General features: G+C 59.6%; 1 protein-coding gene across 2 annotated transcripts in view; it reads right to left on the bottom strand.

The window, feature by feature from the left end:
• Positions 1-23,133, bottom strand: part of PIEZO1 (piezo type mechanosensitive ion channel component 1) — a 61,628-nt gene that overhangs the window by 11,673 nt on the left and 26,822 nt on the right. Inside the window, exons 2-23 of one of the 2 annotated variants that reach the window (XM_037142333.2) lie at positions 20,174-20,269; positions 14,554-14,676; positions 13,589-13,631; positions 13,332-13,470; positions 10,047-10,203; positions 9,685-9,898; positions 9,408-9,579; positions 9,203-9,292; positions 9,028-9,121; positions 8,261-8,361; positions 7,513-7,773; positions 6,827-6,938; positions 6,552-6,730; positions 6,324-6,472; positions 6,019-6,201; positions 5,511-5,626; positions 5,183-5,343; positions 4,884-5,060; positions 4,226-4,351; positions 3,928-4,128; positions 3,193-3,397; positions 177-281 (exon numbers count right to left, since the gene is read on the bottom strand). In XM_037142333.2, coding sequence (XP_036998228.2) covers positions 177-281; positions 3,193-3,397; positions 3,928-4,128; positions 4,226-4,351; positions 4,884-5,060; positions 5,183-5,343; positions 5,511-5,626; positions 6,019-6,201; positions 6,324-6,472; positions 6,552-6,730; positions 6,827-6,938; positions 7,513-7,773; positions 8,261-8,361; positions 9,028-9,121; positions 9,203-9,292; positions 9,408-9,579; positions 9,685-9,898; positions 10,047-10,203; positions 13,332-13,470; positions 13,589-13,631; positions 14,554-14,676; positions 20,174-20,269 — 3,204 coding nt within the window. Of the gene's footprint in view, positions 1-176; positions 282-3,192; positions 3,398-3,927; positions 4,129-4,225; positions 4,352-4,883; positions 5,061-5,182; positions 5,344-5,510; positions 5,627-6,018; positions 6,202-6,323; positions 6,473-6,551; positions 6,731-6,826; positions 6,939-7,512; positions 7,774-8,260; positions 8,394-9,027; positions 9,122-9,202; positions 9,293-9,407; positions 9,580-9,684; positions 9,899-10,046; positions 10,204-13,331; positions 13,471-13,588; positions 13,632-14,553; positions 14,677-20,173; positions 20,270-23,133 lie in introns of those variants that run through there. The other variant, XM_053666562.1, reaches the window with a different exon arrangement.

Here is a 23,133-nt window from a genome sequence, read left to right as displayed (position 1 = left end):
TGCTGAGGGACCACAGGACCAGACCCGCTGGCAAGGCCTGGACAGTGTGCCCCTTGCTGCTGAAGAGGAGAGTATGCACTTGTCCACCCGCATCCCTGTGGAGAACTTCCTTGGCCTTCTGTGGGACTGGCAGGTGGCGCATGTGGACGGGGGTCCCAGCTGGCGCGGACACTCACTGATGAGGTTAGTGGAATTGGGGGCCCTGAAGAAGTCGGGCAGGTACAGCCACTTGATGAGTCCTGAATTCATGGGGATGGCCTGGCTCCAGCGCCATGGATAGTCTGTGGGTAGAGGGTATGTGTCAGTTCTCCTGCTGTCCTGCCGCTTCCCCACTTGCTGGCCCACAGCCTCCAGGGGTCCAGTGTCCACAGAATCGCTCTTACACTCCCCGCACACATTCACACACATTCATGCAGTCAGCCTCAAAAACACACCCACTCTTATCTGGAGCCCTGAGAGGACGTGGTTCCAGAGCTTCCAGCACACTCTCTGCGTACACACTCCCCAGGCACAGCCAGTGCCCCGGGCCCTGTGGGAGGAACTGAGTGCTGGCTAGAGGGCAGGCGAGTGGCCAGGGCAGCCTCCCTGAGTGGTGTCCAGGGTACGGATGGCCCAGAATGCGGTGCCATTGAACACCTATCAGAGTGGTGGAAACGGAACAGTGACCACACCAAGGCTAGCGAGGATGTAGAAGGACCGGGTCACACGTACGTGGGGAGGTAAAACGCGACAGCCTCTTTGGGCATTTATCCTAGAGAAAGGACAACTACGCCCGCACAAAAACCTGTACACCAGTGTCCACAGCCCCAAACTAGAAACAACCAGATGTCTCCCATGGGTGAAAGGTCAAACCAAGTATGGTGCATCCAAACACTGCCCAGCAAGGAAAAGAGCAAAGTACTGACACATGCCATAGCACGATGCACCCGGAATGCTACGTGAAAGGAGCCAGACCCAAAGGCTACAAGTACGATTCCAGTTGTGTGACATTCTGGAAAAGGCAAAACCATAGCGATAGGAAGCGTGTTTGCCTGGGGGTGGGGCAGTTGCGGGCAGACTGACCGCAAAGGAACTAAACCCAAGGAGCTCCTTTGGCCAATGCCGGGGCAATGCAGGTGACGAAGCCACCAGTGCGGAACTGGAGCAGAACCCAAAGAATAACCTGTGGAGTGTGTACAGATGGAAGTAAACAACTAACAAATACAGCATGGGGACAAAAGCCATCTGTTTTCACAGAAGGTGCCAATTAATAACTACAAGAGAAAAGAGATTGAGGGTCACCATTGGAAAGCCAGCTGATAATTCTGGCAGCATGGTCTGGCAGCGAATGCTGAAGTTAGTCGGTGTAACTCGAGAAGAAACGAGGCATGTGGGTAGTCTTAGGTATCTCCTCCCAAATAAACACTATTGATAAGGAGGAGGAAAACATTAGCTTCACAGCAGAGAAACCTTGAAGACAGCAGTGTGACCGAGGGCTGCAGGGACGTGATGTATCATTGTGATGGGACACAATGGCCCCGTGTGATGCACTGAAGTGGCCATGTCACAATCATAATATTCGTGCCTAAAATGCATAACCTGGTCTAATGGAAAAACACCAAACAATCCCAGATTGAGGAAGATTCTACAAAATAACAACCTGGTCTCCCTCAAAAGTTTCAATGTCATGAAAGATGAAAAAAGGCAGAGGAGACAGCGTGACGAAGTGCACCACGGGATCTGCATGGGGTCCTAGGACGGCTAGTGAATGGCGGCAGCTGAGCAGCGGGGTGGCCACAGAGTCTGTGGTTCCATCAGTAGCTGGTGGCATTTCATCCAACATTCAGCTCTCAGTTTTGGTCATTGGACCTGGTAGTTACAAAGGCGGGGAAACTGGGCAAAGGGTGTTTGGGAACTCTATGATTTCTTCTTCTGCAAGTCTACGTAAACAGTTAAAAAACCAAACCAAACCAAAGGAAATGAAGTGCTGGCACGCAATACTGAGTGTCCTCTACTGGAAGAGGCCAGGCTCAAAGGCAACGTGACCCGAGCCCATTTCCAACACGCCCTGGAAAAGGCAGCAGTGGTCTATCAGTGGCTGCCAGGGGCAGGCAGTGCAGAGGGGCTGCACACATGGGCAGGGGTGTTGGGACACTTCTGTGTCTCACTGGTGGCGGTCACACGACTCTGTGCCAAGCTCAGAACTGCATGCTTAAAAAGGGGCTTTTCCCAGAGTCTGGGTAGAGCCCCAGTGAACCTGACTTTCACAGGCAGCTGTGGAGCAGGTTAAAGGGCCCGTTTGAGGGCTCCCATGGGCCACAGGTGAGAGGCTCTGAATGTAAAAGGAATAACACTAATGGGTTTTATGTAACACATTTAAAAAGGAACTGTGGATCTGCTGATTAAAAAGAAACAAGTGGGAAGGGTGAGAAATAAAGCTCTTTTCACAGCAAAGCCAACCAACAAAAGCACCAGGAATAACAGAAACGCCCACTTTATAAAGCCCCGCCAGTGGAAGAAGTCACCGCACAAGGAGGCCGCACACGGACACCACGCACAGGGATGGCAACAGGTGAAGAGCTGCCCCTCCACGGAGCGACTGGGGGCCCTCAAACAGGTCCCGTGGCCGACCGCACTCCCGGTCAGGGGCTGCACGAGGACAGCACCACCAAGCGCCACCTGTGCATTTGGGACCCTGGCAAACCCATACGCAGAGCTTTCTGCAAACCCTCTGGCTTGACAAGAGAAACTTTCTGAGAGCCAGAGTCTGGAACAGGAGAGATCGAAGGAGACGAGCAAAGAGGAGACGAGAGAGGAGACAAGAGAGGAGACGAGAGGACGGCTAAATGCAAATGTCAGGTCCTGCATTGAAGAAAACAGCCACCGAGGACCTAGTCACTCGGGTCCCTGAGGACAGGCCACTGAGTAGGATGCATAACAGGTCTGCATATTGCCCAGGAACAGACAGCTACACATCGTCACATCCTGGGGTGCAAGAGAGCACCGGGGTGTCTGGGTGGGGCTGGGGGCTGAGTGGGAATGCACTCAGGAGGCCAGCCTGTGGAATGGTGAGGGGGCCGAGGCCAACTCCAGGGCGGGAAGAGCCCAGGGAATGTGGGAAATGCCCCTATGCACGTCCATGAGGCCACAGCCACACACACCTTACTTAGTACGCGTGTCCCACACCTCGCCCACAGCCCGCACCCTGCTCACCCATGCACAGGGCTGGGGGGATGCCCAGGCACAGCAGGTACTGGTACAACAGGAAGAGCGTCAGGAAGAGGCAGTATTTGGGCCAGAGGCGGGCGATGGCCCTGCGGCGCCGGCGGGTGAGAATGGCCACTAGCCAGCAGCCATGCAGAATGACCATGAAGTTCATGCGCTGCCCAATCACGTTCACAGCCATCAGGAAGCAGATCTGGGGGTGGCAGATGGGGGTGGAGATGAGGATGAGAGATGAAGGGAACTGGTGGAAGGGACCTTCTTGGACCTGCCTCTAGGCAGCCTCGGGCCCAGCAGGCTGGCTCAGAGGACCACAGGGTGGTCAGGCAGGCTGGGAGGAAAGCACCTCTGTCTAGAGGAAGTAGGCATTGTGCACGGAGTGGGGGCCTGTAGCCCAGGCTCCAGGCTGCCCACACCACCCTCCTGGAGGAATGGAGAAGCCGACCGTGTCTCCAACGTGCAGGGGGAAAACCAAGGATAAGGGGTTCTTTGGCAAAGTTGAGACTAATTCAGTCTCCGGCCTGTGTCCAGGCTCTGCACCACCCCGACCACCCTCTCTACAGGTGGACCTCACCCAGAAGAACCCAGCACCCTCGGTGGTCTGCCCCTGTACTCCCATGCAGCCCCCGTAGGCCTGCGCATTGCAGACACTCAGCCAAGGCCCCACAGACCCCCAGTGTCTGAGCGCCACCTGGACAGTGGGGGAGGGTTCATGCCCAGCCTCACCTCCAGCCCAAATTTGTAGAAGAAGAAGTTGATAAAGTACTTGATGCAGCTAAGCAGGTCCCGGTCTAGCTGCTGTCGGGTGCCTTCGACACAGACAGCCTGGGCGGGCAGCGAGGCCAGCTGGTGCTGCCGGCGATGGTGCTCCTGGCGTCGGTACACGATGGCCTCAAACATCAGCAGCAGCAGGATCTGCAGGTGGTTCTGGGGAGGGGGACAGTCAGGACACTCCAGCCCTGTCTCCAGCATGTGCCAGCCCCCTTGGTCCCACCCCCATCCTCCCCCAAGGCCCTGTTCTCACCTGGATGTAGCCCAGGTTGGGGAAGCCCTTCCGTACTCCAAACCAGTTGGCTGGGTCAACAGGCCCCCGGTACAGCAAGGACTGGTTGATCTCTGTCTTCTGCAGGTTGGTGCTATTGGGGAGGGGCTGGTGGACAGGGGCGGTGTCAGTAACTATTCCCCAGCTGGTAACTGGATGCTGACGCCAGGGAGCAACGACCCTGCCTTAGGTCCCTGCTCCCAACAGCACCTCTAGAACAGGCATGGGGCAGACCGCTTCTGTCCCAGGCGGGGACATGGAGCTACTGTCAGCCTTCAACCCACCTTAGTGGAGAAGGGGACAGGGTGACTGGGGTGGGGAAGCTTGAGGCAGAGGCTGAGGGGACAGTAAAGAGAAAGCTCTGGGTAGGGGCTCGCCTCAGCACCACCTCACCCATGGCCTGGACGGCATCAGGGAGTCGGCTGAGTCAGGGTGCTTCTCCAGTCCAGATGCCCCGGTGTGGCGAGTGCATCCTACATAGACTGGGTTGAAGCACACCTCCTCTAGGAAGCCCCTGGCCCTGGGGACAGCCCTCTGCATCTGTCCCTCACTCGCTGAGCTAAATATAGAAGCAGCCCCTGCAGCCCCCAATCTGTGGGAAGCTTGCAAAGCTCTGGGACATGGTACCCAGTGCCTGTACCTCAGTGCAGTTGCTAGAGTACTCGTGGGGATTGACGACCTTGAGCTGGTAGAGCATCTTACACACGATGATGATGCAGGTCCACACCGTGGACAGGCAGGAGGCCATGGGCCGGAAGCGGGAGTAGGGCAGGGCGAAGGCCCAGAGCACCACCAGCAGGAGGTTCATCAGCGACACCTGCGAGACAGCCAGGCAGGTGGAGCAGCTCCCTCTCCTGTGGGCCTCGAGATCCAGGGAGGCTGACGAGGTGCCCTGAGACACCCCACTGCAGACCAGGAAGGGGTGTGTCCTGCTCTCACCTCCTTCAGGGCCACCCAGACGGTGTACAGAGCCACCAACTTAAAGACGTGCAGCTCCAGCAGGCGCCGCACAAACACCTGCACTCGGGTGAGGACATTCGAGAAGCTGGTGGACAAATCCAGCAGCCGCTCCACCACCAGGCCCCATTTGTTGGCTGCACCTGTGGGGGTGGCGGGTGGTGAGAAGGGAATAGGTACTGAGGGGCTGGGGCTGGGGCTACTCTGCCCAGCATGGACAAGGCTCGGGGCCTCCAGGGGCCCCAGAGGCCCAGCCCCTCAGCTCTCCACACTCACCTCCCAGGGGCTGCACTCTGCCCTTCTGACTTACCTTCTGAGACCTGTGTGGCCTGGTGGGGGCCGGCTGTGCCCAGCCCCTTGTCCCTGGGGTCCCCCTCCTCTTCCTCCTCCAGCTGCAACAATGGGGTCCCGCTCACTGCCTCCTGCCTAGGATAGGGCCCAAAAGTGTCACTTTTGTCGAGTACTCTTGTCCTCCTGGGGCTAACAGAAGACCCTGCCTGCAATGCCTCCTATCTCCATTGGGTGACCTGTGTCTGCTGTAGCCACTGGGTGACAGCATGCCACCCAGCTAACATCCCGCTTGTAGAGACACCCTTGGGTCAGAGAAAACACCCCGAGCTGAGGTTCCTCAGCATTGGAAGGTGATGGTCAAGGCCTTTCCCCTGCCCTGGGTTCTCCCATCTGAATCCCACCAGCCTCTTTTCCCTTCCCAGACGAGGCCCTTCTCTGTGACACTCCGCAAATACCTGTGCCCGCGCCCCCCCCCCCACCAGCCAAGACCAGAGCCCACACAAGCTCAGAGACAGGGGTGGGCGTACCTGTGAACCCAGCGAGGGCGGCGGGCGGCAGGCAGGGGGATGTGCTCCAGGTCCGTGAGCTGCATGAAGGGCTGGTGGAAGTAGTGCAGCTGCAGGATGCAGGCGAGTAGGAAGAAGCCAGGAATGAAAATGCTGGAGAAGAGCTCGGACACGCTGAACTGCTCCAGGCCCAGGTCCTCCAGCCTGGGGAGGGGGCACCGTCAGTACCACCCGGCCCCTGAGGGCCCCAACACAAAGCCTTGGATGGAGGAGGGGCGGCGCCCATACCTGGGCCTCGCCCACCTTCCCACCCACCCATGACTCACTGCTCATCAGTGAAGCCCGTCAGGTTTCGCCAGTACATGGGGAAGTCCTGGAACTGGAAGGTGTAGACAGCAATGAGCACCAGCATGGTGTAGGCCACCACCAGCCACCAGAACACTTTGAGCAGCTTCCTCCACAGGCTGTAGTAGACCTGAAGGACAAGGTGTGTGAGGCCCCTGGGTGGCCAGGCCGGGCCACCTGAGGTTCCCCCGCTGCCTACCCCCAAGTACCTGGAAGAGGGTGAGGCAGAGCAGGAAGAGGAACATGTAGACGATCTTATAGACGACGAGGCGGCCCGCGAAGCTCACCATGATGAACATGCCAGCGCATACATAGATCCAGTACTTGGCAGAGAGTCCTGTGACCAGCTTCTCCAGACTCTGGAGCAGCGTCCAAGTCCTCGTGTGCTCTGGGGGCCAAGCCAGGGAAGGGGTAGAGGGTGGGGGGTGTGTGTGACTTAAGGACCAGGAAGGAGGGAACTAGCCCAGCTGCCCCACCCACTCACCTGTGTCTGCCACAGTAATCTCCATCAGCTCAGAGGTGGTCTTTTTCCCATTCAACAGCTTCTCCTTGACAAATTGGCGCAGCAGGAGCCAGAAGGTCAGTGTATACAGCAACTGGGATGGGGCAGAAACAGTGTCACTGGCAGCAGGTGGCCTGGCACCCCTCCCAGAGGAAGGGCCCCACCAAAGAAGATACGGGCATGGGAGAGACCCTCAACAGGGAGGCGGTCAGCCGGGCCCCCTGCAGGGACAAGCTTCTCCCTGGCACGTACACACCCGTACACAAATTCTCACACAAGTGCACCCGTTTGTACACTAGGCTCATTTATCTGCATGCATTCATGCCTATGTATGTGCACACACATGCTTCTGTGACCTCAAACACATGGCACAGTGAGATGGCCCCCCGAGACCCAGGGGCAGTGTGCATCACTGACAGAACCTGTGCAAGGCAAACAAGGGCAGCGCCCCCTGAAACACAAGGTCATCACTCATGTGCTTGAGAAACTAACTACTCTGGGCTGTTCACTAGGCACCCCATGGTGACCACCAGACAAGTGCCTGCCCTCCTGGACTCTCCCTTGGCTGGGAGCTGGACATAAACAGAATGGCACTGTCACAGGCCCTCACGTAGAAACCCAAGGCGCCAGCATGTGCTCACAGCTGCCCTGGGGTGAGGGGCACTCACCATGGCACCCAGGTCCAGGCAGGGGTAGCGGGTGTGCTCCAGCCCCAGCTGGCGCAGTCTGACAGGACCCAGGGTGGTGGGCAGCTCAGCACGTAGGTCCATGGCCCACACGTAGCGTAGGCTGCACAGTGCCAGCCCGTAGAGCAGGATGAAGGGTGAGCAGAGCATGGCCAGCTGGTGGCGGCTGCGCACAGTCCAGATGAGGCAGGCCCAGAGCAGCAGCACGAAGGTCAGCCAGCTGTGGTAGGTGATGCTCCACACCTGGATGGCAGCGGCTGGTGGGTGTGGCTGCGCAGTCTGCCTGGCCCAGTCCCGACCTGCTCCCCCAGGATGTCAAGGGGCCTGGGGCCCCCAGGGAGGTGCTCAGACAGGAAGGCAAACGTGCCCCATCGGCCTGGAGCATGGCGGCACAGGACACATGACCCCTGACCACACACACACATGACCATACACATGGCCACACACACACACACATTCACAAATGCACTTAAACACGTGCTCACAAGTACACATACACACATGCCACACACATATGCATATGTGCTCTTGCACACTCACATGTACACACACATGCTCACACACAGAGCTATGGGCTGGTCAGGGTTGCCTGCGGCCCAGCAGGACACAGCTCCACCCATTTCTGGTGAGGAACCATCAGGCTGGGAAACATGGGCCACCATCTGCCTCTCGCCGTGTGTGAGGCAGGCCCGAGGGAGAAGAGGGCCCGGCCAGGCCGGCCGCTCCTTACCATCATGGCAATGAGGGCGCACACGTAGCTCTGGTTCATGATGATGTGGCCCAGGCCATGCAGTAGAGATGCCTCTCTTGGCTCAGCCAGCCTGGAGCACACTACAGGGTGGGGGCAGGGGTCACCTTGGGAGCTCGCACATCAACAGGCCAGAGCCCCTTGCCACAGTTGACTTTGCCCTATAATGTAACTGGGATGCTGGAGTGGCAGCTCACTGGGAGGAGGGAGCTGCTCCGCAGTTGCCACTGGGTAGTCGCCCGTATGACCCTGCCCCCAACTGTCACGTGACCCTGGGCAGTCCTTGACCCTCTTCAGGCCTTAGTTTCCAAGGCACCGAAGGGACAGGATGGATGAGGTGGCCCTGACCATCTTCCAGTTCTGTGGGTGTGCAAGTCCCCAGGGAACTAGGTCCTAAGGCCAGCAACAGCTGCCACTTCATGCAGGGCAATTCACAAAATGGAAATTGAGGCTTAGGACAAAGAAAGGGCACCCAGAAAATGTCCCAGCCCTCCCCAGCTGGCATCTGCCTGGATGACAGCAACCCCAGGCCTCTGGGCCAGTTCAAGGCAGAGAAGTCAAGTCCTCTAGAAACTGGAAGGGAGGGGTGGAGAGGATGAGAGACCTGGGGTACCCTCACCCCCTGCAGGTCCGCAGCATGGATTCAGACCACAGCTGGAGAGGCCAACACGGCGATACAACATAATGACCACTAGGGGGCAGCACAAGCATGAATGAAAGGAGCTGCCTCCAGGAAGCTTGATACTCACTGGGGCGTTGCTGGATGGGGCTATGGCTGGTCAGGTCGTGCACAATGCAGTTGTCAACCTCAGGGTCAGGCCCCGTGGGTGTGGACATCAAGCCCTGAAGAGGTGAGCCAAGACCCGGTGAGCCAAGCCCATGGGCAGGTGGGTGCAGCCCCACCACTCAGCCCATTCTCCTCACCTGGGCAGCCCCGGCCTGGTCCTGGGGCCACTGGTCCACCTCGGTCAGCTCCACCTCCCGTTCCTTGATGTCACCAGCTGCCACTTTTGTCTGCAGAGACCAGAGCAGAGCTCAGTTCCCCACCCTGCCCAAGAGCCGAGGCCTGAAGGAGGAGGGTGTCCAAAGGTTTGAAGACAGAGGAGGGCTACTGGCCCTGGGCACCCACCTGATCTGGGGGGTGGTGTGTGCGGAGCTTCAGGAGTGAGGTCACAGTGTAGTACAGGAGCAGCAGGATGCCGGGACTCACATACACAGGCCAGTCGTGGCTGGTATTGAGGACCAGTGAGTTGGAACTGGAGCAGTTTGTGCGGGCCACAAAGTCCTTAAGACCGAAGACCCTGCCCAGAGAAGGCATGGCACTGACCTCCTGCTGAGGAGCGGCCAGGTGGGCAGGGCCAGGAGGAGGAGACAGAACGGGACCTATTCAGGGACCTAGTCCTCACCTGGCCCAGATGCCAGCAGGTGGGACCTTGTCCTGAATGAAGGGCATCTGGTAGCAGTAGAGGCAGATGAGATGGCTGGCACCAAAGCAGCTCAGGATGACACAGAGTGCGCTGAAGCCCAGGGAACTGATGGGAAAGTGGCAGGCCCACCAGGTGCAGATGCCCAGGAAGAACAGGAAGTAGACGCTGGAGAAGGCTGAGGGGTGGGCAATGCCTGCAGAACCAGACAGAGGTGCCAGCGTCATGCCCAGCCAGGGCTGTGTGACCTCATCTCATTGTTCAGTGGGGAGCTCAGCAGGTGCCAAAACCTCTCTTGGTGTGACACGCAGTGCGGGGATCCCCACTCTCTTCCCAGTGGGTACCTGACAGTGCCAGCAGCGCTATGGCCAGGGTCCGCCCAGCAGCCACCAGCAGCCAGTGAGCCGTGATCCGGAACCGGGTGGCCAGCCTCAGCTTCTGCTTGGTGGCTCCCTGCAGCCCTGCCAGGGAGTTGGCATCTACTTCCCTGTCATCATTGTCCTGCCAAGGTCACAGAGAGGAATGGAGGTCAGGGACACGGCACTCAAGCCACTGGGGAGGAAGGGGGGCTGCCCCCCTGAGGGCAAGGTGCTGCCAGCCCAAGCGTAGACCTGTGCGGCCCTTCTTGCCCAAGGCCCAGGCACTGCCCTCCTGCTGCTGTCTCACTGAAGTGTACGGCCCTGCGGGCCTTCCTGGGGGCAGCCTGCCCAGCCCTGGTACACACAACGACCAACACGCGGGGGCCGACTGCGGACTATTCTAAAACCCCTAGAGGGCCTCTCATTTATCCCCCCATCTGGACCAGGCGCCCTCAAGGATAGGCAGTCCCCACAGATTCCTGCATGAATCCTCAAAGCCCCTGGCCCTGCTCCGTTTGGCTCCTGAGCGGGCCTCAGTAGGGACTGCATCAGATGAAATCCGGTGTGTTCAGGGTGCTGTGGCCATAGACTGAGTAGTGACTTTTAGGAAGAAGGGAAGGTGGTGCACGCATACACGCGTGCTCCACTGTACAGTTTACAGAACATCTTTACACCACTACACTTGGTTCCATGGGCTGAAGCAGCAATTTCCTTACAAGTAAAGAAGCAGAGGCTCAGAGGAGACACAAAATTACACAGCTGTTTGCACCCTGCACCCTCTCCACTGCCCATATGGGACCTCCGAGAGTGATGGACAGGTCCCCAGGGGCAGGGCCAGGGCTGGAGTCTCCTGGTGTCCCCTGCCAGTTCTTCTGGTGGCCAACCCTTTGGATGGATGGAGGTGGCCACCTGGCCAGGAGGAAATAGGACACCCCTTCAGGCCTCCCCTGCCCATGGCGGGACAGAGCTCCAACAGGGCCTGTTTCCCTGGCCCTGCCTCAAGGTTTCCAGAATGGAGCTGTTTCCTGGACATCAGGGGGAGCCAGTGCAAGGCAGAAAGAACACAGACTGTGTGTCGGATGCCCTGGCCGTGCCCCAGGCCCCCATCTATAAAATGGGCGCCCTGCCTTTGCCTTTCCCAGCTGCTGAGGCAGCACCAGGTCACATCCCAGGTCCCATCTCCCATCTGTGCAGCCTTGGGCAAGTCACCTAACCTCTCTGAGTCTATTTCCTATCCATCAGATACAGGCAAGGACCAGACAGGTGAGATGAACCAGGCAGGGCCCGTCCTCACAGAGCCCAGGCGCAGGGGTAGGGAGGCCCCAGGGATGTGTGCTTGAGCTGTGCCTGGAAGGAGGGGGGCAGGCCAGGGGAATAGGGCTATAGGACACTTAGGACTCTAGGTATCAGAGCAGGACTCAGGGCCCTGAGGTTGGAACTTATAACCAGGCTTCCCTCTAGAGCCTGGAATGCAAGGAGTGGGAGGCCCCAGCCAGCAGAAAAGGGGGAGACAGCTGCTGGAAGGTGGGGCCACCAGGTCTGAGCTCACCCCTGCCACAGCCTGGCTCCAGCCCTGGGAAAGCTTCTGAGAAGGCCCGTGAAAAATTAGCATATCTGGGAATGAGAAAAGCAGGCAGCTGCTGGGCGGGAAGGCAGGTGCTTGGGGGCTGCCCATGGTGTCCAGCCTGGCCTGGCATGGCCCAGCCCCTGACCCAGCTCCCAAAGGCCCTCCCAGGGGAGTGGGCAGAAATGGCCAGTCTTCTCCTCACCCCTCCCACGGCCCACCTCACCCTCTCAGTGCACGCACACAGGTGGGCAGAACAGTCAGGGTATGTGCATGTATGTGGCATGGGCACCATGTATGTGCACGGGCTGCTCCTAGCCCTGGGCTTTCAAACTGGGCACCTGTGAAGGGTGCCCCCACTCCCTGCTTTGAAGTCTGTCTATGCCTCTGCCCCTAGGTCAACAGGGGGGCACAGGCTCTATGCCATCGAGGACAGCTGGGGGAAGGTGTCCTGTCCCAGTTGCCTGGCAGACCGGAGTCCAGCCGTGATGGGCAGCATGGAGTGAGGGGCTCACCCCTCCCGCCCAGCCACAGATTTCTGGAAGAGTCCAGCCCCTTCCTAGCAAAGTTGTTCCAGGAAGCTCTGACTCTGCTAATGAGGGAACCAGAGGCAGCTCTGGCCCAGGCGCCTGCTGGTGCCCACGTGCCCCTGTGGAGAAGGCGGGGCTGACCCAGTTGGGAGGGGGCCCCAAGGGAAGGCAGGAGGGTAGTTCCAGCCCTGGATCAACCCCCGAAGAGGCCTGGAAAAATCCCTCAACCTCCAGGTCCCTATTTCCCCCCTAAAATGTTGGGGTCGGTCTTGAGCTGTGAGATGGAACAGCAATGTGGGATGACAGACTGGGCTGGCCACAGGCCAGGTCACCCTGACCTACTCTGGGAAGTCCCCTCTGCTCTTTGGACTCTTCTGTCTGTCGAGGCCCTCGTGCCCCATGAGCCTTAGCTATAGGACAAAGGGATGCTGGACTGGGTTGGGGAGAAGCCTGTGGCCCCCAGGAGGTTCCTGTGCCAGGACCCCTGCATGGTCACAGATCTTGCCCAGCCCTGGAGGCCAGGACCTCCTGGATGGAGGGCCCAGGCGGCCTCCGGACTGCAGACCTTGTGCATGACAGAAGGGTTCTGAGCCTTCAACTGAGGAGGACACCAAGGGTCCCGTGTTCACACCCTGCCCAGTGAAGGCCCCCTCACCCAGGGCAGTGCCCATCAAGGATAGTGTCTGATTCAGGGCCTTGCTGGCCTGAACCTATATAGCCTCTACCTTGTCCACAAGCCCACTGGTGCCGTCATGGGAGTGGCTTCTCAGACATCCACCTCTGTGTCCGTCATCCATCCATCTGTCAGCCCCTAGGCTCCCAGATGGTTGGCACAGACCACCCTGCAGCACTGCGGCCTCCCCACTGCCTTGTGCCTACCAGGAATCCCCTGGAGGATGACCTCTAAGGGTGCAGACACCGCCCGGGTTCCCCGCATGTGCCGCCTCGAGGGAGCCCTGCCAGGATCACGTTGCCGGTGCCCCACTCCCACGGGACCAGGCATCTTCTCTCCGCTCTGGCACCCTGTCTTTTCACAATTAGCACATACTGACTTTTACAAGTAAAAGTCCGCATTTGTTATAAAAGAAAAAAGAGAAAAGTAATCCTCAACTGTCCGGGTTTCGGCTCCAGAAAGCCCCTCCCCCCGCACAAGTGCACCTGCCCACCACAGCTCACCGGCTGCTGGGAGCGCCGGCCCCGTCGGGCTTCTCGAGTGAGACGCCCGCAGAGGCCGAGGCACACGGCAGAGACCATCAGGATGCCCAGGTCAGGGGCCACCAGACGCACGGCATTGGGGATGTCCCTCAGGTCCAGCCTGTGAAGGGCAGGAGAGTCCACTGGTCAGCCCAGGAGGGCAGGTGCCAGCAGGGAGGGTGTGGACACTCCCCTTGGGCCTGGGAAATCCCAGAGCGGGGGGTCAGGGGGGATCTTACCTCATGACTCCGATGTGTCGAGATAGGTTCTCCCAGTGGCTGCCTGCAGAGAGACACATGGGAACTGGATCAGGTGGGTGGGCAGCCCCCCCTGTCACCAGGAGGCCCTTGCAGCCCCAGAGTCACAGAATGCCTGATCTCAGAGATGCTCAAAAACACTGTCTTTACTGATAGGGAAACTGAGGCCCAGCCAGGAAAGCCAGGTGGATCAAAGGCCCTTCAGTTCTGCCTGGCAGGGCCTAAGTGGCTGGGAGGCTGGGCTGGGCACTCAGACCCATCTGCAGAAGCCAGCTGCTCCTCAGGGGCTCGAGTCGGGAGGCCCGGTCCCAGAGCTGCCAGGGCCGGCACACCTTCAAGGCCCCGACTTCCCTCCAGTTTCTGAACTGCAGAATGAAATGGGAAGACAGGTGCAGCACCCTGCCCGCCCACGCAGCTGAGTGTGAGAACCTGGAGGTGGGAGACCTTCACCAGGTGGGAGGGTTGGGAGCCTAAGGTCTTTTCACCGGTGGACTAGAGCGCTGATGTCGATGGAGTCTGAGGGCTGGGTGTCAGCTGGAGGGACCAGCTGGGGGCGAAAGGGTGAAGGGCGGTGGGGCTGAGTCTCTAAACCCCAGCAGCCATGGGAGGAAGGTGCCGACAGACCAACAGGACCTGAGAAGGCCAGAGCTGCCCCGGAGTCGGACTCCAGGCTCTGGGATGAGAGTGCCACGTTGGTGCTCCATCCAGCCCCACGGGCAGCACTTCATTCGGACCATCTCAGCTGGATGTAAATCACAGACAAGCGCTCGGGTGGTCCTTATCAGGCAAAGCCTGGGTGGGACAGAGTAGCCAACCTCCCCCAGGAAACCTGAGGTTCTTGCAGAGCTGCAGTGGCTCTCTCTCACCTCTCCCCTCCGGTTGGCTGCTAGCTCTCCCCGAGGCCCGCTGCCCCTAGGTGCCTCTTCCCCCTTCCCTCAGGAACTCACAGTTTGACCCCAGAAGCTGGTCCAGGCCAGGCACGGTGTGTAGGCATATCTGGAAGGTGAGGTGGGCTGCCAGAAAGAGGAGGCTGAAGGCCAGCAAGGCTCGGAGGATGCGGCCAGTGTGACCTGTGGGCAGAGGGAAGCGGGGAGGCCAGCACACAGCCCTGGTCACTAGCGCTGAGCTGGGCCCCATCAGCCAGCCCCGGACACACACTGAGCATGTGCGTGGGGCTCTGGGGGGCTGTCAGCAGCTGGTCTCATGCAGTGCTCTGCTCCCTCCCACTGACTGCTCATGGCAGCCCCATGGACGGGCACTATTGTGTGTCCCGATTTACAGACAGAGCTGAGGGGACATGACCACAGTCACAAAGCAGGGACTCAGCAGGGCACAGCACACCAGCCTGCCTGCTGCCTGGGGATGGGGGTAAGGGGGGCAGAATAGTTGGGGGCAGGAGCCAACACAGAAAGGAAAGGCCCCCCCACACTTGGGGAGACACTTTCAGGTTTGTTCACATGTCCAGTGAGCACCCGAGTCACCCTGCTCCGCCTTGGCTGCAGAGTGCCGCTTCAGTGCATGGTGCCGACTGAGAACACTCACCGGGACTTCGGGGTGAGGGGGACAGGACTGGGATCCTGGCACTTCAAGAACAGGGGGGGAGCCTTGCCTTCCTGAGGGCCGTCATGGAGCTAAATGCTTCCCATGTGTGCAAATGAGTGACGGTGGCTGGTGTGCCAGGGCCTGCTCTGCTGGCAGGGGCGGGGGGTGCTGAGAGCCGAGCCAGGCCACGGCCCGTGAGTACAGGTAGGGACAGTCCTGGACAAGCGCCCTCTCTGCTCCTTGTACCTGGCGGGACGTGGCATTCATAACAAGGGCTGCACCCTGCTCTCTAGGAAGCAGGGCTGGGGAAGTCCTGGGGTGGCCTGTCCTGTGAGTGGGTGGGCAGCCCCCGCTCTGTGTGAGACCAGGGCCAGAGACTCCCACATGGTTCTTACTGTCACACTCTGAGCTCTGACTCCTGGGTTCAGGAACCAGCTGCGGCAGCTTCCTCCTCCAGCCCCAGCCTTTTGGCAGGAGCCCCCAGGTCCTTACCCTGCTGGCAAGCTGATTTGCTAATGACAATGTGCAGAGCAGCTGGCCCGTCTTTTGACTTCCCAGAGCACTAGACAGTTGGGGTCACCATCACACCAGCTCTTTTTCTCCTGCCGAGACCAGCAGGCTCAGGGCCCATGTCTGTTCTGTTCACTATCTTTCAGCACAGTTGCTACTTGTTGAATAGACTCAGAATTGGCCCATCTTCCCTCCCCCAGGGCTGGCCCAGCAGGTGACACTTCTGGAGGGACATGTGAACACCCACAGTGAAAGCCAAATCCTTCAGCATTTGCCTGCTGTCTCGTCTGATTTCACCGAGGGAAGCTGGGCTCAGAGAGGGTGAGGGACTCCTTCAGGCAGCCCAGGGAGGCACCTGGCAGGACCCTGTGCCGCAGTCATTTCCACGTCCCTCCTAGCCCTGACATTCTGACCCTTCGATCACAGCCTCTGGCTTGCAGTGGCAGGGGTGAGCAGGGTGAACAAGAGGGAGAGCAGGGTGGAGCTGGTGGAAGAAACAGCCCGCTGGCAAGAAGCAGAAATGGAAAATGAATGGGAGAGGCTGGCCCTGGGCCCTGGCTGGCCCCTGTGCTCAGAGCCCCAGGCCAAGAGGAAGGGAGAGGCCACCGGCCTCCCCATAGGAAGACGGAGCTGGGCTGTCAGTGGGGCTCCTGGGGGAAGGAAGGAGCCAGCCTGCTCCACCTCCCTACCAGGAGCCCACAGGAGCCACAGGGTTCAAAGGCAAAGCTCCTCCCCCATCCCCTGCAGACCCCACACCACTTCTCAGCCTCCCCTCTGCTTGGCTTGCCTACACGGCTTCTCTCCTGCAGATCTTAGAAGTCCCAGTGGGTGATGTGGTGGGAGGGGCACCTGCCCAGAACCATCTCTCCCTGTCCTATTCCACAGACTCACCCTGCTCCCAAGACACAAAGACCTGAGGCTGACCTCGATGGCACCGTAAAGACTGATGGGCTCCCGTAGGTCAGGGAGGGAAGCCCCCCGCCTAAGGCTCACTCCTGACAGCCTTCCTGCCCTCTCCCCTGGGAGCCTCAGTGCCATTCGCTTGCCATGCAAGGCCCACACAGACGGGTACTCTCTGTCCATGACATAGAAACTGCCCATCCTGGAGGTGCTGGGGCTCCAATGTAGGGGCTTCACACCCAGCAGGGAAACTCCAGAGAAACAGGAAGAGGGACTGGAAGACTGAGCGTCCCAAAAGAACAGGAATGGGGGTTCCTCCCAGAGAGGGGTTTGCAAAAGAGCATCTGTCTGACCTAGAGAGGGAGCCCTGGGTCTGAGCCCCTCGAAGGGGCCTGACGGTGGCTGCTCAGTCTGCAAAGTTTCCAGAGTGTCCCCGCCCTCAGCAGGGCCTTGACTCTTGCTGCACACCCCCAGCCCCAGTTCACAGACCCCTGGCCTCATACTTGTGCATGAAGGCCCCGCTCACACTGCCCTCTTCTGGGGAAGCCCAGGTCCCAGGGCTAAGCTCCTGGGCTGTGATGAGGGCCCCCCACCCACACAATCCAGGCAAAGGCCAGGCAGGGCAGGTGGGTTATGTGTGGGGATCTCCCGGGTTGGCACAGGGGTGTTCCAGGAAGTGCTCTGAGAAGCCACAGGAAGAGGGGTGTCCTCCAGTTTCCCAAGGTAGCACCTCACTGAGGAGGGCCCAGAAAGGGGAGGGCAGGGGGCAAACCGAAGTCCGAGCCATGAGGCCCTGTGGGGGTGCACCGCCTGGTCTGCTGAGACCTGGGCGGGGGGCATCATCTACTCATAGGCAGGAGATCACAAGATGTGTCATCTGGGCAAGGATGACGGGAATTCCACACAGGAGCCCCTGTCCCATCCCCCAACAGACGTTAGCAGTGCTCACATGCGCCGCTCTGATGTGTGGACTGGACGGGGCCCTGCCGGCCAGGCCCTTCACAGAAGCACCTGAGTTAAGGCAAATCGCAGGTGCCCATGGGGCAGGGCAGCATGTGGTGGGTTTTGTTCTAAGGCAGGAAGGGGTCTCCTTCCATCCCTAAATGTTAATCTGGTCGCCAGGAGCTAGCCCAGCAGTCTCCCTGAAGCCTCCTCTGCACATTGACCTTCATGGGCCTGTGGCCCACGCCCACCAACCGGCCCCTGCCTGGCGGCTCCTAGTGACCAGTGCAGGCATTGGAACGTCCCTGAGGACACACTGAGGAGGACACTTCTGGAGTCCTCCCTTTCCCGCACAGGGAGCTCCGCCCCCGGTCCCCTCGAGTCAGGTGATGCCCGTGTGGGGATGGGGCTTGGGGTGAGCGCCCACGGGGGCTCTGGGCAGCATCGGACCTTCGCCCAGGTGCCAGAGCCAAGGCCTGTGCTATACAACTCATGGTCCATGGCCAGGCGCTCAGGCGTGGGCAGGCCTCCCACTTTCCTCTTTCCTCCCCAGAAAAACCAGTCTCCCTGTCCCTGAAGGGCCTCTGAGGCCAGCAGACGGACAGACAGAGGCGAGGAGGGAAGTCTTCCCAGTGCTCCTCCCGCTGTGTCCTAACCCTCCCCACTTCAGACCCCTCCGATTTTGGCTCTGGCAGGAGCTGGCGCTCCCTCCACTGCCGACCAGAGGAGAATGTTTTCAATCATGTAAAGGACACGAAATATTTGCTGAAATATTTACAGGACGAGCAGCTTTTAGCTGAGAGCCTGGGAACAAACAGAACTGGCTCCACAGAGAGAAGAGGACGACATGGGTGGCAGCCTCTGCCCAGCAGACCCTGGGGCGGGGGGGGAGCGGTGCAGCTGGCCTAAGCTGGGAGCCTTGGGCAGACGGCTGAGTCAGCCTGGGAGGGGTCTGGCTGGTCCCCAGTGGGGACTTGTGCCTGTGCTGGGGCCTCCTCCCCTCTCTGCACCTGAACTAACCCTGTGTTCTAAGAGCAGTGCTTTCTGCAAACACCCCGAGCAAGGAGGCAGCCTGATGGGGCAGTTAGAGCCACTGTGACAGGAAAGAAAGGGGGTGATTTAACCTGCTCCGGGAATCAGCATGCTTCCCCACGGCATCCACACTCCAGTGCCTGATCTGTGAGTAAGTTTCCTTACACAGTGAAGGGAAACCAGGTTGCCAACCAGCTGACCTTAAAACAGGCTGATCTTCAGTCCCTGGGTGAGCTCAATGTACTCACAGGGTCCTAAAGCGGGGAGAGGGGTGGGAGGGTCGGAATCAGGGTGACAGGGGTGACACTTGAGCGGCCATCACTGGCCTGGATGCTGGAGAGAGGAGAGGGCCAAGAAACTGGAAAAGAGGAGGAAGCGGGTTCTCCCTGGAGCCTCAGGAGGAGCCAGCCCCGAGGCCCCTGGTTTTAGCCCCGGGAGGCGGTGCTGGAGCCCACCCTGTCAGTGCAGCAAAGTTTCAGCAGCCGCAGGACGTGGAGGCCCCAAGGTCCCCAAACAGCCGGTTTGTTGCAGCCAGTGCTCCCAAGGGCAGTGCCTGGCTCCCTTCATGGCGGAGCCAGACTTGCACACATCTGACAGGCAGCGGGGCTGGTGCTGCAGATGACCTGCTTCCATGAGACCCTCTCTTAATCCTCTTCCCCCTCTGAAACCTCAGAGTCCCTCCATCCAGGGACACAGGGCAACAGCCTCTGGGGATGAGCCCCAGAGCACACGCCCGCACTGAAAAGCTGGGACAAAATGGACACTGAAGTGCCCAGAGAGTGGGGGGCAGGAGCCCCTGAGTGAAGGGGTGGGGTTCCTCTTGCTGCCTGTCCCACGTAACCTGGCTGCAACTTGGGGTGTGCTAGATGGGGCACGGGGTGCCCACACTTACCCAATCCCCCTCTGACCCAGATCCTGAGATGGGGCAAGAGCCTGCTGTCCCCGCCCGCCTCGCGTGGGTTCATGCCATGGCCTTCACTGTCCAGCCCTCTGATGGGCACAGCTCACTGATGGGCTTTCCCGTACCTGCCTGCGTGCTGGGTACAGAGGACTGAGACAGTGCCCACCCTCCAGCAGCACAGGACCCGGAGCTCCCCATCAGGTGTGCGGGGCTCCCTGAACTATGAGGTGGCTGGAGGTCAGCCGAGGCCCTACGGAATGCCCAGAGAACACAGAAGGGGCTGGCTGGGACTGGGCAGGGAGAGCCAGTGTAGTGACCAGACTAACCGGTCGGTGGCAGCCTCCTGGGGCAAAGAAAATGCATAGACGGTAGGGGGTGGGAGAAAGAGCCAGTGGGAAGACTGGCCAGCCCCCAGCCCTGGGCCTGAGCCTCCCTATGCGGGGGCACCTCAGGGTTAGGGGAACCCACCCAGTGCCCCCACTCCATTACCTTCAGCATGTGCCTATAACCCACAGTCAGAAAAGAGATTCTGAAGTTAGCAGGGGTCTATGATGAAAATGAGACTTGGGACCATTCAGCCTTTACCCACAGCTGTTAAACCACAGAGGAAGTCCTGTGCTGCCCAGGGTTTCTGAGGAGGACCCACCAGCTCCCTCCCCCAGGTGCACATGGACAAAGAGCTCTGAGCCGTGAGCCTCCTCCCTCCGAGCAGGGCCACTGCCGGCGCTCACGGCGCTCACCTCGGATGCTGTGCCGGGAGGGGCCCGGGAACCAGGGCAGCAGCAGCAGGAATAGCAGGTAGACCAGCGAGAGCGCGTTGTAGCGGAGCAGGCAGGCTGTAGGGGAAGATGATGGTTAGCATGCTGCTCGCAGGGGACAGCCTTCCCCACGCCCCACACCGACCCCTGGACAAAGCTCCTGAACCTCATCCCCTGAACAACACCCCCGGACGTCACCCCATAATATCGCCCCCCCCGTGCTGTGCTCGTCACCCCTGCAAGGTTGCTCATGTCCCTGTACGGACAGGCCGCCCCGTTCAACACATGGTATGTCACCTGTCACTTGGTACCCACACGCTGTCAAACTGTATCCAGACAACGTGCAACACGCCACCTGTTACTCAGGGCATGTTCACGTCACACTGTGTCTGCAGACAACGGGTGACATGCCCTATCACTCAGCGCATGCACTTTGTCACTTGGTCCTCTTCACAGTCTCCTCACCAACATTACATGTTAGGGACTGTTCCCGACAGAAACACACAGCTCTTGTCATGTTGGCGTGTCTCAGGCATAGGCCACAGAGCCTGGTCTGTCCTCCTGTGGGCAGACACGGAGGTGGCGACTGATCTTCCTAACTGGCTTTTTCTCCTTTTAACATTTTTGTATTTTTAATTAACATACAGCACAACTGAATTTTGGGGTGCAGCCTTCACGTGTTACAGCCATGGGACCACCCCTCACCCTCCCCAGAGGCAGGGAGCCACCTCTCTGCAGCGGCCCTGCCCCTACAGCATGACCAGTCTCGGTGGCTGTGACTTTCCCAGCACATGACGCGCCACACGAGCAAACCGCCCAGCATGGAGCGCTCGGCCGACTCCTGTCTCTGCTTCTACACTATCGGCTTGTTCCTGCCTTTTCTCTTGTTAATCTGACAACATGTCTTTCAACGCCGTGGGCACCTTGCTGAGTCTCACTCTGTCTGACGCTATCTTGACAAAGTGCAGCAGATGGCCGGGGGGAACCTCCTTTGCCCCCCAGGAATTGAGAGTTAGCAGGACGTAAGCGGAGATGCTGTATGTTCGAAGCAGGTCTCATCACAGGCATCGTGGCCTACTCAGCCTTTCCCGGTGCCTGAGAGGCCTGCACACTGCCCACGGGGACCAGCAGACACGGGCACCACTGGTGAGGCCACCAGGGCTGCAGGCCCCTCGGCTCGCTCTGTTCTCCCCCTGCCACAGGCAGCAAGCAGGCCCAGCCCCCACCCCCCAGACCAGGAGGACAGCACAGAACTTGGCAGGTGCCAGTACCCTCCACGAATCTGTGTCCTCCTTGACAGCCAAGACGTTTGTTTATTGCTGAGCAGGGGAACCTGACCCCTCTCCTTCCCACCAGGGAAGGTGACAGGGCCAGGTGCAGTGTGCTAAAAATAAGCTGGGGCCAGGTCATCTTCCCAGGAACCGAATGGACCAGAATAACCGTCCTCTAGGGAGAGGCATCTGCACCCCACCCACACGTTCCAGCACAGGCGGGCCCTCTGGGGGTGTGGCCCAGGCCCTGCCTGCCCCATGGCCTCCGGCTGCCCCACATGGCCCATGGCGACCTTCCTGGGTGCTTCTGGAGACAAGAGCATCGGAACCACGCTGAGGGTGGTGCTGCTGCAGAGGTGGCACTATTTGCTGCCAGAGGTGGCACCACAAGCTGGCAATGAAGGCTGCCCCTCCTGCACTAGAAAGCTGGGTTCTTGAGGCCCCTGCAGTTAGGACAAGGCTGTAGCTGCCCCACCCCAGAGGCGGGGACAAAGGAGGACCTCCTTGAAGACCTCAGATCGCTGAAATCCCAGCAGCCCACCTGCCAATACGCAACCCCCGGCCGAGGCCCCTGGCTGCCGGCAGTGCCATGCCTCTGCCTGCCTCCAGTCTTTGCCGGATCCAGGATCCCAGGACATCCTTTAGAGGGGGCACAGCCTGGCTGGTACCCCCTCTCTCCTCAACCCCCACCTTCACCAAAGCCCTCTGGACTGAGTCTCTTGCCCAAACTAGGAGCTCAGGCATCTCGCAGGAAGTGAGAGGAGATGGTGGCAAGAGGAGCCAGAGCTCCGTCCACAGATGCTGAGTTGGAGACCGAGCTGCAGCCCACACAGCAGGGCCAGCCCTCGTCCCTAAGCCCAGCTGCCCTGTGGTCGGCTCGCTCTTCAGGCCTGCGGCTGCCTCTGTGCGGTGGGGTGAACACCCCCTGCCCAAAGGGTCATCGGGGGGGTGTTCAACTGGACCACACATGTGAAGTGCCAAGCGCAGGGCTGAGATGCCCGCCAGGCTTTCGGTCCTTCCCACTGACCACTTGACTAAGCCCCTTCTATCACCCCAGAAACATGGAGACCCAGAAGAGTCACGTGGTGGGCGCTGTGGTCCCCAGCTTCGGCGACCCGCCTTCCTTTCTGGACACTGCCGCATGCCCTGCCCCCCGGGGAGCTGTCCCTAAAGTTAAGATGCCGCCTCCTTCCATTACTCACACGAGCCATAGTGATCAGCTCATCTCTAAATGTAAAGTTTTTCAGTAGTTATACATTTTCATTAAAAAAAAAATCAATCTGCTCTGGCCCCAGAGGCAGCAGGAAAATGCACTTATGGAAGAGGCTTCTTAAGCCCCTCTTTGTTCCCAGTGCTGCACTCTTTAGGCCTGTGGCCCTGCTGCCCCCACTGCAGTGCCAGCCCCACCCTGTCCCCAGGGGGGTCTGTGCCAGCCTGGCGAGAGCTTCTCCAGCCAGCAGGTACCATCCAGCCCCCCACCTATCCACACGCCCGTCCTCCAGCCATTCACCCACCCATCTATCCAATCTTTCCTCCACCTACCCACCTATCCCTCAGGGTAACTCTCCCCTGAGGACCTATTCTGCAGGTCCCTGCCCTATGGGACTCATGTTCTGACCTGCCAAGGACACCAAATACCGAGCAAGTATACATGGCAGTCAAAGCCAGTGA

Source organism: Artibeus jamaicensis, unplaced genomic scaffold (genome assembly GCF_021234435.1).
Source record: "Artibeus jamaicensis isolate MK-2021 breed Jamaican fruit bat unplaced genomic scaffold, CSHL_Jam_final contig_464, whole genome shotgun sequence".
In the NCBI taxonomy this organism is placed as follows: Eukaryota; Metazoa; Chordata; class Mammalia; order Chiroptera; family Phyllostomidae; genus Artibeus; species Artibeus jamaicensis.
The sequence above is the reverse complement of the archived record's forward strand: the minus strand, read 5'-3'. Positions and strand labels throughout refer to the sequence as shown.